Raw genomic sequence first — 16,657 nt, 5'->3', positions numbered from 1 at the left:
TTTGTGCACAAATGAAACACATTAGAGAATCATTATCCATTCAAAATCTATTGATATAATGCTGTCATCCAAAGACTGATATGTTAAATAGAGGATCCATGCGCTAAAATCAATTACCTTAATAATACTTAACACCATGACAGGAAGGTGGTAACCAGCACATTCATCACATCAAGGTCTTGTGTCAAGAATGTCACTTCAACTTGCATTACAAAGATGGGGTGCGTCGTATGAAGTTGCCATTATGAATGAAACCCCCGTTTGAGGTGCAGCAATAAGTCTGGTATTGATTATATCAGCCAATGCGCTCGACTCCATGTCAGCCTGTATTAAAATTTGGTTAAATTGCAAACAATTACCGCCAGGAATTTCTTGAAAGGCTTATCATGTGTGTTGGTTGCTTGCCTTTTTATGTGGACTTGAAATTCAGGGTCTATTTTCCGTGCTACCTGCCTCATGGCAACCCGCTGTAAAAGCCACAACCCCAAAGTGCGCCAGCGGAAAAGCGCCTGGCGACAGCACCGCACTGTGCGCCGACTGCCTCTGGACTAACGTTAGAAAAGCGGTGTCAGGTACGTACAACTGCATTATGTTTCCATAGAAAACCACCTTGATGAAAGCACTTCTTTATTTTACACCGCAGTTTATTCGTCTCGTCAGCATTGTGTCAGTCAGACTGCTGCATGCGGTCATATATAAGACGCCTTTGAATGAGAAATACATTTGCTGTTATGTAGTGAATTCTTTACAGAGCAGATGATGGCTCTTTTACTGCTGTTAATCTACATCCTTCAAAGCAATAGACCAGTTATTATCTTTAACCAATGTTTTTCTATTGAAACAGTACTGTTTTATTCTTACTGTCTGCATTAAAATACATTAAAGGTCTATTAAATATAGAAATTGGAATATTTGAGTTCACATCCTTGTCTGGCTGCTGCTCTGGTGTTTGACGTAAAATAGGAAGAACGGACAGTATCAGTACCCATGGAGACTGCGAGTGCCCTGATCTCCAATGCAGTGTTGCTGTTGCATAGAGACTGAGAAAAACTGTGATTTTCAAGGTTGATGCACTGAATGACAACGCGGCTATTTTAAGCAAGAGCCATCTTCCTCTCTTAGATTGCCTGTTGAATAACGGTGTGTGTGTATTTTTTTTTATTCGTCTTTTCTTCCCCCCTCCATTGCAACAGGATTGCACAACTCTTCAGAGCCACATCAGGAAGACATGGGATGGGCTACTGGCATCAAAGAAGCTTCAGATCATTTCACTACAAACTCTGGAGTGCAGAGCTGCTTGATTGAATGAATACAGTGCTGGACATTGCTGTATGATGCATGTTACCTCCCAGTATATTATATTGTAAGCACAAAGAGCAGAGCAGCCATTAACCATCAGTGCATCATCTATCTGAATGGAAATATGGACACCTTCAATAGAGGAATTTTAACTCATCATGTCCAGGAACTATGAGGTATGTTGATTTGATGATATCAGAAATGAATCTTGATGCAATTTTCTAGGTTGTTTGTCCATTTTATGAAATATTATTATATATTATACAATCTTCTCTTAAACCTCACTCACTCGTCAGCGAGCCAGAGAGTAAGCTCAAGCTGTGCAGCCAAACCTTAATCAGATTTTCAGTATTTGAGTTTAAATTGTAGAATAGATCCCAAGGTTTCTGAAGATACCAAGAAAATGTGTGTACAATTATGCACAAGCTATGTAGCACATTATTATTTGATGTAATGGTGCAGCCATAAAAACATGGAGTCCTGGGATTGACTACATCACTCAGTGTAAACATCATGTAGCTTCGATGAAGAGCTGGAACAAAGATATAGAGAATATGTGATACTATCAGACAGTGGAATGAACGTTAAAGCTGCTTAAGGGGAAATAAAATAGCTAAATGTTAAAGGGTTAAAGGATTTGACTTGTAAGCGGATACACCCTTACAGTAGAAGATTTTGCAGCTTCTACAGTGGCGTAGCACAAAAATCTGGACCCCATACATATACAGCTTTGGTGGGCCCCCTTCCCTTTTTAATACATATGTTGTCACACATGTACACATAACTGAACCGACATGTTAACACTGTAACACTGCATCTGTAGTGGTAATTGGGATTACTGTGCTTCTGTATCTCATAGTAAAAGACAACCGAATAAGACTTTGTTGGAGTCGTGTTTTCCCTGAGAGGCTCTAACATTGTTAGATAGAAGAAATAGTCTGACAAACAACCAACTGTAATATTTTACCTATAATACTAATGCTAAAATTTCAAAATTGCCAATAAAAACAAACTTTTAATTCTAGGTTTGTCCTGGGTGAATACCCAGGACAAATCTTCCACTTCAAAATATTCATGTGAGCTGTCGGTTCATTTTTCAAGGGTTTTTTTCTTTTTTTTGGACAAGGTTGGAAATTAATGCACTCAATCTGAGATATAACTGGCCTAAGTGAACAAAGCCAACATACATTAATATGCTACAGACAAAGAATTTGCCTTTAAAGGACCAGTCTGTAATATTTAGGGGGATCTATTGGCAGAAATGGAATATAATATCCATAAGTATGTTTTAATTAGTGTATAATCACCTGAAAATGAGAATTGTTGTACTTTCGTCACCTTAGAATGAGCCCTTTATATCTACATAGGTAACGGGTTCTCTTCTTCTTCTGATTCTACAGTAGCCCAGAATGGACAAACCAAACACTGGCTCTAGAGAAGGATTTTTGCATTTTTTGCAAATTTCGCGGCCACTGTAGGTTCTCCTACATTCTTGAAAGGGGAGGTTTGAGGACGAGGGGTTATCAGCTATCACTGCTAGATGCCACCAAATCCTACAAATTGGTCCTTTAAAGGGTAAATTTACCCCAAAACGGAAATCAAACATTTTATCTACTATTTAATCCTCTCAGTTTTAGTTTGTGAATCTGAACAAATAAAAGACAGACTGTAGTGATGACGTCATCTGTAGACAAATCCTGGAGCTGCTCCATAGACACTGAATAATGGAACAACTGCTCGAACACTATGACAGCAGTCATGGTGATTTTACTGGTGTAAGGGCAGATTTACTGATTCACTGTTGTAAGCTCTTTACACTCAAATGAAGCTCATTTGGACAGAGAATCTCAAACAAATGAGCCCCTGGTTTCAGCTGTTCTGGAGCTTTCGATCACAACACACAATCTTCAGTTGTCATGTAACAGTAGATGTTCAAACTATTTAAATTTTTTTTTAGATCTTCTCATTCATGTTGGCTTAAATGTTGAGTTTGAATGTTCATTCCCTACCTTGGAAACACTATTTGATAGAACAATCTCACCCCAGGGTCCATCTAGTAGCTGTTCTTGAGCTTTCAATCATATCACACAATCTTCCTCAGCAGATGGGAAGATTGTCCTTAAGTCCTTAAGCTGCTCAGAAAAATGAAAAATGAAAAGCCTTTTTGAAGTAAATGTAAGGTCACAAACCCACACAAATGAATAATGTACATTGTTTTTATTCTTATTATAAGGTCAAAAAAAGAGTATTTTTAACTTGCCTCTTCCTCTCCTTTGCCCACCAGCCTGGTCACTCAGTAGGGATGTTGGCTGCCGTGGAACATGGTCCCATCCTCTGCAGCGACTCCAACATCCTCTGCCTCTCATGGAAAGGCCGGGTCCCCAAGAGTGAGAAGGACAAGCCGGTGTGCCGGAGACGGTACTACGAGGAGGGCTGGCTCGCCACGGGGAATGGGAGAGGAGTTGTTGGGGTGACGTTTACATCTAGTCACTGCAGGAGGGACAGAAGTACACCTCAGAGAATCAATTTTAACCTGCGCGGACACAACAGTGAGGTGGGGTCTTGACTTCATCAATATCACTTTTTTTTTGCAACACATAAAGAGCAATTTGACAAAGATGTTCCCTTTCTGTCTCTCTCTCTCTTTCTTCATGTAATCTTTTTTAGAACACTTTCAGACTGATAAAACTGACACATATTTACATCTAACCCACCAAGTACAAGGAAAACTCATGAGATTAGAATATAAATAACAGTAAAGCAAATAAAGGTAAAAGATAAATGCAGCCAACAATTGCAATATGTACACAAAAGCAGGAATATCATAGAAAAAATTTGAAAATCTGGCATACCATTGAACTAAATTGCACAACAGAAAATATGCATACAGCATTAGAATATAGTATAAAGAATATATGCAGATAGTTATATATGCAGTGTAAATTAGGTGACAGGAATGAGATATTTATAAAAAATAAATTCAGATGTATTAAATGTGCATCATATTCACAGTAATAGGCTGTCTAGACATGCATTATGAAAAAATATTAACTCTATCAAAGACATTCAATTTAGAGATTCAGATAGTATGAACATTTATGTCTATTTTAATAACAGCATACAAACTGTAGGTGCTATATGCGTGTATATATAAAGAAAACAGGACAGTGTGTGCATGTGAATTGATGGTCTGACATTGTTAGTCTTTGTCTCTGTCTGCTTGCTTTCCTTCCAACTGCAGTGGACTTTTAAATCAGCCTCTTTTTTTTTAGCATTGTGCTCATACTGGATATTAATCATGAATGTTCTTTGGTGCAGAGAGCCACCTGTGTTTGAGAAAAATAGTGAGTTTTTTTGGGCCTTTGCAGGTTGTCTTGGTGCGCTGGAATGAACCCTTTCAGAAGCTCGCTACATGTGATATGGAAGGAGGTATTTTTGTTTGGATCCAGTATGAAGGAAGATGGTCTGTGGAGTTAGTGAATGACAGAGGAGCCCAGGTAGACACTTCTTTCCACTATTACCTAGAAACTTAGCAGATGTGACTGTATTTTGATTGCAGTGTCGTTTATGAATACTCAGTTATCTTGAAGGTGAACACTTCTCTCCTCCAGGTGAGTGACTTTACTTGGTCACATGATGGCACTCAAGCCCTCATCGCGTACAGAGATGGCTTTGTGTTGGTTGGCTCCGTCAGCGGACAAAGACACTGGTCCTCCGAGATTAACCTAGAGAGTCAAATCACCTGTGGCATCTGGACACCTGATGATCAACAGGTAGGCATTGTCTAGTTGAACTTCCTGTAAATGAATGGCTCTTTGAACCATAAGAACTCATTCAGCTCTGCATTAAAAATGTTATTTAATCTGCGTCATAAAATGTTTAGATGTGGGGTGAAATAATTTTCCTCTTGCTTCTAATGTTGTTAACGCTGCTTGATATACAAGATAAAACTGTAAATGGCTTTTAGGTCAGATATATGACGCTCCAGAGTATTTTCATCATGTCATGAATTAATTTTTAATGTACAATGCCCCCTCAGGTCTTATTTGGTACAGCAGATGGTCAAGTGATCGTGATGGACTGTCATGGACGGATGCTTGCCCATGTTCTGCTACACGAGTCTGATGGGATCGTGAGTATGTCCTGGAACTGCCCTGATTTCCTGGTCGAGGACAGCACAGAAAGTGACACAGACTCTGATGACAGTATTCTGCCTTTAGGTACAAACTTATTTCCTTGCTGCTCATACAACTAAATTAAATGTGTTGGCTGGGGAAAGCTTATGTGTGTATTTTTCTTTATTCTTTCAAGTGCGGAGAGTCAAGCCTTTGTTGACAGTCACCTTCTTATCAGGAGATATCAGTTTAATGAACAACTATGACGACCTGTCTCCTGCCATAATTCGCTCAGGGCTGAAAGGTATGAATTCAGACTTAAATAACATTTGTCATAAATGATTGTGTTGATCATATGACCCATGACAGATATGGTTTTCATACTTCTTCACTCCACAGATGTTGAGGCCCAGTGGTGCTCCCAGGGAGACCTCCTGGCTGTAGCCGGCATGGAGAGACACGGGCTACCTGTCGACGCTGCCTGCGGGTCCATCATGAGGAACGCCCTTGTTAAGTTCTATAATGTCCAAGGAGAACACATCTACACTTTGGAAACACCGGCACAGGTCAGTCCTATATAAACTGAGAGACAGATGTCTCTCTGGGCAAGATTAGATAAAGACTTTCCTCTGATACTAATAATAATACAGTTAAATAAGACAATTAAATTGTGTATTAAATTGTGATATGATTACAAGAAGTAGATTATCCAAAAAGTAAATCTATCTATCTATCTATCTATCTATCTATCTATCTATCTATCTATCTATCTATCTATCTATCTATCTATCTATCTATCTATTATATTGTTCAGCCCTAGCACAGCTTTAACACTCAGTGTTGGAGGTTTGGGTCCCACCATAGTCACCCATACTTAAAATGCACTTGTGGTTATGAAGTGGGTACCATTAAATACTCTAAAGCAATTTGGCTAGAAATGTCCCACAAATGTTAATCTTTCTAATACATTATTCAAGCTTTAAAGCAATTTTGCAGAGACAAGGAGTGGCACCATAGCAGATTGGATGTATTTTTGTCAGTTCAGTAATGAGTGATAAACTTTATATCATCTATTGCATATTTTCCAAACTAAAACACTTCATAATTGAGAGCTTGAATAAAGAAGGTGAATAATAACAGAACAAACAACAACCGACTGAGAATCCAGTGTTCTGTTCTTGTGACTGGCTGTTTTTCAGAGGCCCATCACCACCATCTGTTGGGGTCACAGAGACTCTCGTTTGTTCCTCGCATGTGGGCCAGCGCTGTATGTGGTGCGTGTGGAGCATAGGGTGGCCAGCCTCCAACTCTTATGCCAGCAGGGCATCGCCAGCGCCCTGCGAGAGGAGAAAGATGTGGGGAAACTGAACATGCCCTCGCTGCTCTGCTCTTATGTGACCACTGCTTTCATACCCACCATCAAGGTGCACTGATCCCTGCTTAATCCCCCCTCAGTCACAGACACAACTTCTTGACTTGCGTTGCACTGTGATAATATAAAACTGCTGACTTTGACATGTTTTCATTTGAGTGTCCAGCAACCTTACAGCCCTTTCCTCTCTTTGTTCTAGCCCCCAATTCCTGACCCCAACAACATCCGTGACTTTGTCAGCTATCCCACAGCTGGGAATGAGAGGCTCCACTGCACCATGAAACGGGCGGAGGACAGCCCTGAGGCAGGCGGTCCCTGCTACACTCTCTACTTAGAATATTTAGGAGGACTGGTGCCTATTCTCAAAGGAAGACGCATCAGTAAACTACGGCCTGAGTTTGTCATTATGGATCCAAAAACAGACAGCAAAGCAGGTGGGTTTAGACTCTAACTGTTCACCAAACAACCTGTGGTTTATCCAGACTAACCACAAATGAAATTACATTCATCTCTATTGTACTGGAGTGAAGGCAGAAGTTTCAGAGGCAACCACAGCTCATAAAACTAAAACTATCTGCATGGCTAGATGGCACAAGGGGTGTGTAAAAATTGAGTAAATTGGGTAAATTGTCTTTTTGAAGGAGTAATTTGACATTTTAGAATATATGCTCATTCACTTTCTTGCCAAGAGTTAGACAAGAAGATTGATACCCCTCGTTTGTACACTAAATATGAAGCTAGAATTTAAAAAAAAACCAAACAAACCAGCACATCTAAGTCTTGAAAACTAACATTTTGTATCTTATTTTACACAAATCTAAATGTAAAAAACATCAAATCGTGGTTTTACAGGGAGTTATTTGTGTGACCTGTTTCTTGGCAAGCGATCTCCTGGAGCTCCTGCTGGTTTCCTGGCAACCAAAGCGGAATTTAAATATATAAATACTCAAAAATAATTTTCTGACTATATTTGTCAGGAACCAAGAGACAACTGGACAGTTAAACACAGTGACATGAACATGGAAAATGTATTTTTTATTTTGCTGTCTTTGTGTCTTGTCTTAACTGTTTCCCCCCTGATTTTAGTCTTTATGCTAAGCTAAGCTCTAGCTCAAGCTAATGCACAGACCTTAGAGTGGTACTGTTCTTCTCATCTAACTCTGCAAGAAAGCAAATAGGCAAATTTCCCAAAATGACACCATTAAAAGAGGCTAAATGGATTTTGAACTTTTAAAATAATGCTTACAACTGAAGCAAGAAGTACTTATGAGAATACCAGTAGACTTGAGACACTCATAATGGACAAACAGACCTGCCCAAAGGTCATAAATAATGTTCCTTGTCTTCTTCGAATGAAATTAGCACCTGTTTCATCTCTTTAAACATGTGCTTCACTTTAAAATAACCGCATATATTCATGCTGTGTGCCCACTGTTCACCTTGAGTGAGAACAAATATAGACTCTGGTGATGACTGCTATTCTCTGACGCAACATGGTCTGAGGCATGATACTGGAATAGCCTGCGTCATAACCTGGCTGCATGTGGGTTTGATTTGGCCTATAATCCCAAAAAACATTTACTTGCTTATTATGTTATAACCATATTAGTGTGTATGAGTTAAACTCGCCGTTATTGTTTTGGTTTTTTTTGCAGAGGAGGTGTGTGTGAATCCCATGATCTCATATACTGACAGCTGTAACTGCTCTGACTCCAGTGACATTGAGTTGAGCGATGAGTGGGTTGGGAAGAAGTCACCAAAGTTATCCCGAGGAAACAGGTCACCCAAACTTCACAGTACATGACAGAAACACTGAACGTTATATAAAAGATCTGGAAATTAATTATTCAAGCATCTGTTTTACCATACCATAAAAATAACTGTAGTATCGACTGTAATGTGAACTGAAAATGTGAAAGATAATTTGATATTTACCTCTTTGTTTCAAAGAATGAACATGGATTCAAGAAAATCTCCCAAACTTTCACGTGCCAATCAGGAAGGCCAACGATCGCCACGGTTACCGACAAAGAAGCCTCCAATTCGGTCCCCTAGTCTGACACGTCGAGAGTTTTCTATGGACGGGATCACAGAGGTACGACGTGCTACAGTACAAAGTCTATAACTGACAGTAACGGTTTGTTTTATCCATCAACATATTATTTTTACTTTTAAACAATTAAATAATTACCTGAGCTGCTGCCTTCCTGTTGATTGTTTTGTCTGTCTTTGTTGATCCTTTCCTGTACCTTTCCCTGAATGTTACTTAACTTACTATGTATTGTTGTTAAGTATATTGTGTTGTGACATTGTTTGATTGGTGGATGTGTGTGTATTTATTATGTTGTGTACCATGTAGGGCTGCAAGTAACAATTATTTTATTGATTAATCTGTCAGTTTTTTTCTCGATTAATCATTTAGTCAATGAATGTTTAAAAAATAGTAGTAAACATATGGCATCCACAATTTCTCACAGGCCATTGTGATGTTTTGTCTAGCAGTCCAAAACAAAGATATTTAATTTACAGTCACATATGACAAGGAAAAACAGTCAATTGTCCTGCTTGAGAAGCTGGAGCCAGAGAATGTTGAAAAATGACTGAAACAATTAATCGATTATCAAAATAGTTATAGATTAATTTTCTTTCTTTGGACTAATCGTTGCAGCTCTAGTACCATGAATTTTACAAGATGACATTTTATTCAGATTTTAGATTGCCTCTTTAACATTTGGCCAGGGACAACAGATACAAATGATCCTTTGAGGCTCATCTCATTTACAGTTCACAGTTACAATTAATTTGTTGATTAATGATCATTCTCCATGTCAAATAAATAAATAAAATTGAAAAAAAAGAAAGGATTATATAAGTATGTGAGTGTAGTGACACAAAAGGGTTTCTTGGGAATTTTGAATCTGGAAACAAAGCTATCTTACCAAATGTCAAAAACAAAACACACAAAAAACAGATCTTATCTTGTCTTATTATGTTAGTATAAGTTTTGTCTGTCAGTACACAATACCATAACCGTAGGTAAACCCTTGATTGTTTGTTTTTGCACACTAATAATTCTTATTTTTATTCTTGTCTTCTGTTTTGTCTTCTTCACAGCACAATTACCTTGCTCAAGTCACATCCAACATCTGGGGGACAAAGTTCAAAATTGTTGGACTTGCTTCTTTCCTCCCTGCCAATCTCGGTGCAGGTAAACGTCACAAAAGCTACAAATACACATCAACAATCTTTAATCCTGATGAATGTAACAGTCACCATAATGCTCTTCTGTGTTTCAGTCATCTATAAGACCAGTTTGCTCCATTTGCAACCGAGGCAGATGACAATCTATCTTCCAGAAGTGCGAAAGATTTCACATGACTTCATGAGCTTGCCTGTGTTCAACCCCAATGTGTTCAGTGAAGATGAGGATGACTTACCAGGTGTGAATGAATCAAAGTACAATATTTTCAATTCAGAATCTTACAACTAATATTGATAAATGAGTGTAATTACATTAATTATCAATGCTCTCAATCTCACTGTATTCTGCATGTTTGTATGTGCTAAAAGTCACTAACATTATTCTCATCTGTGTTTTCATGAAGTGATGGGGCCATCTGGAGTGGCAGGAGACAATCCTCCCTGTACAGTCAACATTCCCATCGCTCCCATCCACAGCCCAGCTCAGGCCATGTCCCCGACTCAGAGTATCGGCCTGGTTCAGTCTCTCCTGGCCAATCAGAATATTCAGCTTGACGTCCTCACCAACCCTACAGCCACTGCAGCGGCAGCAGCTGCGGCGGCGGCAGCATCTGTTCCGGTTTCTGATCATGGCCAGGATGCTGTTGCTACACCATATCCAGTTCCAGCTAGATACTCAAACCCTGGTCAGGTGATCTTCAATGGGCTGGAGATGGGTCCTCTTCTCCCTGGTACTCTTCCTCCTCCACCTCCACCTCACCATCTCCCACCGCAGCCACACCCGCAGAGGTCTCATTCCCAGCAGCCTCGCCAACAGCAGTCGAAACAGTCACAACAAATGCAGACGCAGCAGCAGCAGAAGATGCATCATCATCAACAGCAGCAGCAGCAGCAGCAGCAACAACACCATCATCAGTCACAGTCGCAGCAGCAGCAACAACAGCAATTGCAGCAGCAACATCAACAGCTTCAGCAACTGCACCACCAGCAGCAGCAACACCAACAGCAGCAGCAACATCAACATCAACAGCAGCAGCAACATCAACAACACCAGGTTCAGCAACACCAACAAATGCAACAAAATCCGCAGCAAGTGACAAGCCAACAACTTCAGCACCAACACCACATCCAGCAGCAACAGCAACAGATGCAGCTGCAGCACGAGCAGATGCAGCAGCAGCAGCAACAGATGCAGCAGCAGCAGCAGCAAATCCGGCAACAGATCCAGGAGATGAGGCAGCAGCAGCAGCAGCTCCAGCAGCAGCATCAGCAGATCCAGCAGCAACATCAACAGATGCAGAGGCAGCACCAACAAATGCAGCAGCAACTGAAGATGCAGATGTCGCTGCCTCCTCCTCCTTCTGGCTATCCAACCATTTCCTTACAACAGATTCATCTTCTGCCCCAAATGCCTCCTCCCACCACTGAGCCTGGGCTAGACAGGGGAGACCATGGACACATTCTGAAGCCAAGTCTGCCGCGGACTTTACCTCCCTCCTTCAATGACGCAGATGGGTCTGTGGAGATTCAGATGAGGAAGGTAAATCCTCCTCCTCCATACCCTGGCACTGTAGTGTCTGCAGCGGCGGCAGCAGCTACAGCGGCCGCTGCACCTCAGACACTTGTCACAAACTGTGACAGCCCAAGCGTCCTGGCGCCAGACCCCTGCCTGAAGAAAGATGAGTTCTTGCTTCACCCAATGACCTTACAGTACCCAACACCTCTGGGGTATGAAAGGATCACGACCTTTGACAGCAGCGGCAACGTGGAGGAGGTTTGTCGGCCACGCAGGCGCCTCATTCGCAACCAGAATGCATACGCTGTCCATGGCATCGGGGGCTCAGCCACGCTCAAAGTCACTTCTTCTGATAGTAAAAAAATTCAGCTTCCGTATAGCTCGGCAACACTGAGTCGTCTTTCCGTCCCTCGATACTCAATACCTAGTGGGGACCCTCCTCCTTACCCTGATCCAGCAAATCAAGTAACTGCTACACTTCCTCCTCCCCAGAGAATCGATAATAGTCTGATTCATGCCACTATACGCCGTGACCGCAGGGATGTGGGACTCAAAGTGCCACAGATGATGGATAGCTCAAGAACACTTCCCACTAAGGCTAAAATGAACAGTGCATTAGCGCTAACGTACCAGCAGAGGGTGCCCACTGCATTGTACACATGCACACAGTGCAGCAGTAACAGCAGCAGCACCAGCGTCAGTGTCAGTGGTGGTGGAACTACAAGTAGTGGCATCGCAGGTGGCACGGTGGTGAGGCAAGACTTCCCACCAGGGAAAGGAGCACATCACAGTACCATTATTGTGCACTCCAAAAGTGCCTCACCCATGGCCTCCCAGTCATCTTACAGTCTGCTGAGTGCTGTTGATAACAGCCGGGACAGAACAGTGTACGTTAACTCTGCTTTTACCGAAGATGAGACTTTAAATCAGCAGTGTCACCTTGAAAAATCAGTACGCCAGCTGACTCTCGGTGATGTCAGTTTGACAGTTAAACGCCCTCCGCCTTACCAATGGGACACCTCCACCGCAGAGGAGTTCTGGCTCACCCCAGAGCAAACAATATTAGGTCCCCCACCAGGACCTCATAAACCGCCTCCGCTCATCATCAGTCAAGGTCAGCACTTGGACATGACTCGTCTACCTTTTGTCCTCACGACTAAACCTCCATCCAGTCCGAGCACAAGCACTCTTACTTTCCCATCAGGTTACCAGATATCGCTCTCGCCTTTTCCTCCAGGTGTGGGTCACGGTGGACCCCCACTTCAGACCTTACAGAACCCTCCACCACAGTGCTCTCCAAACGATGTGGTTGGTCCAGTTCCTTTTGCTCAGCAGGACCCCAATTTGGTTTTGCCACCAGGCTACCCCCCGAATCTTGCTAACTTGGCTTGCTGCCCTCTCCCTCCGATGTATCCAGGAGCCAGTTCATGTGCCGGACTTCAGCTGCACCCTGTAAACCTGCACCCCTGGAACCCTTACCCCTGCCCACCTCCCATGCAAGACCCTCCGGCACCTCCCCTTCCTACTAAAACTCATCAGATTTTAGAGAAGCCAATTCTCTCCCCACCCCCTCCAACTGCACCACCTCCACCACCCCCTCTGCCCCCTCCTCCACCACCTACCGAACTACCACCTTCCAAAAGTGCCACAGAGGATCTAGCAGAGTCTGCCAACAACTTTGCAGAGCCATCATCCTTAAATGAAAGCCCTGTGCCACAGGAGTCAGAGCGCTTTAACAAGAAGAGCCGCAAAAGACTTGACAGCAGAGCCGAGGAGGCCAACATGCCCACTGTCTCTGAGGGCAAATCCAGAAAGGAAGGCCGTGCACTTTCTGACTTCAACACTCTCATTTCCAGCCCGAGGCTTGGCAGCAGAGAGAAGAAAAAGCCCAAGGGGCCGAGAGAGCAGCTCAACAAAACCAAGAAGATGAGCAGGACAACAAATGAGTTCCAGGATAGCTCAGAGAGTGAGCCGGAGCTGTTCATTAGTGGTGATGAGCTCATGAACCAGAACCAGAGCAGCAAGAAGAGCTGGAAGAACAAGCGCAGTCTGCGTATGGCTAGTGAGCTGGAAGAAATAAAGTGCCGCAAGGCAAACGAAAGAGAGGACCGTAGTTTGGGCAGCCAAGGGTTTGTCTATGTTATGGCCAATAAACAGCCATTGTGGAATGAAGCCACCCAGGTCTACCAGCTTGACTTTGGAGGAAGAGTCACCCAGGAGTCAGCCAAGAATTTTCAGATTGAGTTGGATGGACGACAGGTAATTTGATGATAAGAAATACTGATCAATTAAGAGAATTTCAGTTTACAAGGAATACTACTCAGCTTGTGAAAATGGTCTAGTTTAAGAAAATAATGATGACATTATGATGACAACATCAGGGATGATGTCATCATCAGGTTTATTGATAAGAAAAGGCAAAAATGGGCAAAATCATTAGGAGGAGACTAAAACTCGGCCACTGCTGCTTCAATTTGTTTGTTTTTTGTTTGGTTTTTTTGTCTCAATAGACAGATTACTTCATACAAATGCAGTACTTCTTAAATTGAAAAAGTGTGTTGATGTGTTGGCTGTTTCATGCTTTCTAAAGTATCTTCTTGCTTTCTGTTTTTTTTTTTTAGGTGATGCAGTTTGGGCGAATTGATGGGAATGCCTATATTTTGGATTTCCAGTATCCTTTTTCAGCAGTGCAGGCATTTGCTGTTTCCTTGGCCAATGTGACTCAAAGGCTTAAGTGAAAAAGTAATTTTGATGTTGTGTACTAACTGAAAAGAAATCGCATTGGTGTCACTTCCCTCCATGTGGGGGCATAAGTAGGAAGACGTACTTTATGTGATGGGGTGACTCTTTGTTTTAAAGAGGAAATTATGATTCAAGTTGGTCTTGCACATGCAGATAAAGTACAATCAGTCTCAGAAGGCTAAGTCAGTCGAGGTGAATGGTTATGAAAACTTTATCACTTTATTCATAAGTTTTAGCTCATATGCTCAAGCTAATTTTATTTATTATTACTGTATTTAGTGAAATAGAAATGTCAACCTTCCCAGGATAAACAAAAGGTAAACAAATTACATTTTTGAATGAATTTTAAAAGTAGTCTGGAGTTTAAGTACCGCCTGTGGTGCCAAAGAAATCTTGGCTAATTAAGCTGTTTCAATGTATTACAAATTAATAAATACTTTATGTACATTTGTGGGGTTTATAAAAAATATACACAGCAAATATCTTGAGGTACAGTGGCATTCAAAATTGCTAATACATTTTCACTAAGCCATACCATATCTGATACAAACACTGCACTGTTGTAGTTCAGTTTTAAGTAAATAAGTAGATAAATTATAAGGTTTTATTATGAATATCAAACTGGTTGTTATCGTTATATTTGTGATACCCTTTAATTGGTATCTGTCTTCATCCAAATACCATTTGTTCAAAGCAATGATTTGATTTCTAATCTGATTTGTTTGTCACTTTACATTATGTTAAAATTGCAGAAGATGCAATAGAGGAATGTATTGATTCTGTCACTGAGTGTGATTAATCATAGTTTGTATATTTTCTATCCATGTTACTTCTATGAAGTGGTGCAATCAACATAGTAAATATTTTTTTTGGCCACAGTAATGCAGATCATTATTCAGTTGGAGCCGTTATGATCTGACAGTATGTTTTCATGTGTTAATTTAACCTCAATTTGTTTGTCAAAGCTATATAATTCTGTCCTCCCTTTTAATTTCTCAGACTCCCTTCTGTACGGCTCATATTGTCAGTAATAGTAAAAAAAGGGTCGGTCAATGTGCACCAAAAGTAAGTTAGTGTAGAGAATGGTAGAAAATGATATCATCCCCCAAACAGAATACTTTCCAAGAGGTCAAGAGGTCTCTCAGTTAATTTAAAACTGACTCTGTGTTGTTTTCATTCGGATGTTTATGATGCTACTTGAAAAACTGCATTTGAATGTGAAGTACAGTAGTTTGCCTCTTTGAAAGTCAGTGCTGCTTTAGATAGATAGAGCTTGTGTGCAATAATGCTACCTACTTAGAACTGATGTTGTACTTGCATAAAGAAAATATAAAGCTGCTTGAACTGTGTGTATTTAGTAAATGACCTAACATCAATATATGCTTAGAAAAATGTGCTTATATGTTGCTAATTTCAGTAATTTTGTACTTCACCTTTGCTTTGACATGGTACCAAGAGTTTTTTGATGTTACACTTGTAGAAAAAAAAAGAATGAGAACAAACTTGCAAAGGTATTAATACAAGATATTTAAATTATCTAGATTTATTGTTAGTAGGAGTGACATTCATGTAGATTTGGTGCTAATGTACAAAAGAAACAAACGTATAAATGTCTGGACATTCATCATTTGCTAATAGGAGGTTATTTTAAAGGAGAGTATTTTCAGAAAGGCTTCACGGAATTTAATGTAGAGAGTTTTCATTTAATGCAGCTTCAGAGACTTCAGCGACAGTGTGTGTCAGTTATCAGCAATACTGCCTAATGAATAGTCAGTTGCCTCTTTTTTTTTCTCTTTATTTTGTGAAGGAAACAAATATGATGTGACCATAGGTTTACAGGGACCTATAGGCTGGCCAAAAAGTAATAAAAACAATTTGTTCCAAGTGTTTTTGTTGTTATGTTTCATTTTCAGTTTGACTCTGTCACTCACTGATGCAATGTTAGTGATCCCACACCACAGGCTTCCTCTTTCAGTGTGTTTGTGTGGAAGTTATGAAGGAATCAACTGAAGTAGTTCTGCAAAAAATAAAAAAATGAAGATTTTCTAGTATTACAAGTATTACAAACAAATACAATTTCGACTGTTTATTACTATTTATGACTATTTTGGTAAGGGGTTTCATACACTTTCTGTAATAAAATATCTAAAAGCAAAGATTTTATGAGATGGCGGACCATAACATTACAAACGAAAAAGAATACAACAAAACACAAATTCACATATTAAATCATACAAATTGCAGCTGTTCGTTTTGTATAAAGGTTCATAGATAATTAATTTCACAGCTGTCCATGCAAACTAAAATTCAGAGTGATTAATAATATTTATTTATATATTCATTTATATATATATATATAGGTAGATAGATAGATAGATAGATAGATATAGATAGATATAGATATAGATCATG

At 40.5% G+C, this 16,657-nt stretch overlaps 1 protein-coding gene across 1 annotated transcript; it reads left to right on the top strand.

Annotated features, from left to right (window-relative positions):
• The first annotated feature begins 129 nt into the window (after positions 1-129).
• On the top strand, positions 130-16,132 carry tulp4b (TUB like protein 4b). The gene is made up of 16 exons (XM_044374246.1): positions 130-572; positions 1,194-1,475; positions 3,584-3,853; positions 4,668-4,796; positions 4,911-5,072; positions 5,339-5,519; positions 5,611-5,718; positions 5,814-5,980; positions 6,614-6,838; positions 6,986-7,220; positions 8,442-8,565; positions 8,737-8,881; positions 9,901-9,994; positions 10,083-10,226; positions 10,392-13,762; positions 14,125-16,132. Exons 2-16 carry the CDS (start codon positions 1,458-1,460, stop codon positions 14,239-14,241), a joined length of 5,490 nt encoding a protein of 1,829 aa, XP_044230181.1. The 5' UTR covers positions 130-572; positions 1,194-1,457; the 3' UTR covers positions 14,242-16,132.
• The last annotated feature ends 525 nt before the right edge of the window (positions 16,133-16,657 follow it).

The sequence above is a fragment of the Thunnus albacares genome, chromosome 15, assembly GCF_914725855.1.
Source record: "Thunnus albacares chromosome 15, fThuAlb1.1, whole genome shotgun sequence".
NCBI classification, from domain to species: Eukaryota; Metazoa; Chordata; class Actinopteri; order Scombriformes; family Scombridae; genus Thunnus; species Thunnus albacares.
Note: the sequence above shows the minus strand (reverse complement) of the source record. Positions and strands in the feature narration are given on the sequence as shown.

What these genes read in the sequence shown, in the direction of transcription:
- tulp4b (XM_044374246.1), top strand. An exon ending in TGCGCGGACACAACAGTGAG is followed by an intron (nt 3,854 to 4,667) that starts GTGGGGTCTTGA and finishes GGGCCTTTGCAG; the next exon opens with GTTGTCTTGGTGCGCTGGAA. An exon ending in AAAAACAGACAGCAAAGCAG is followed by an intron (nt 7,221 to 8,441) that starts GTGGGTTTAGAC and finishes TTTTTTTTGCAG; the next exon opens with AGGAGGTGTGTGTGAATCCC.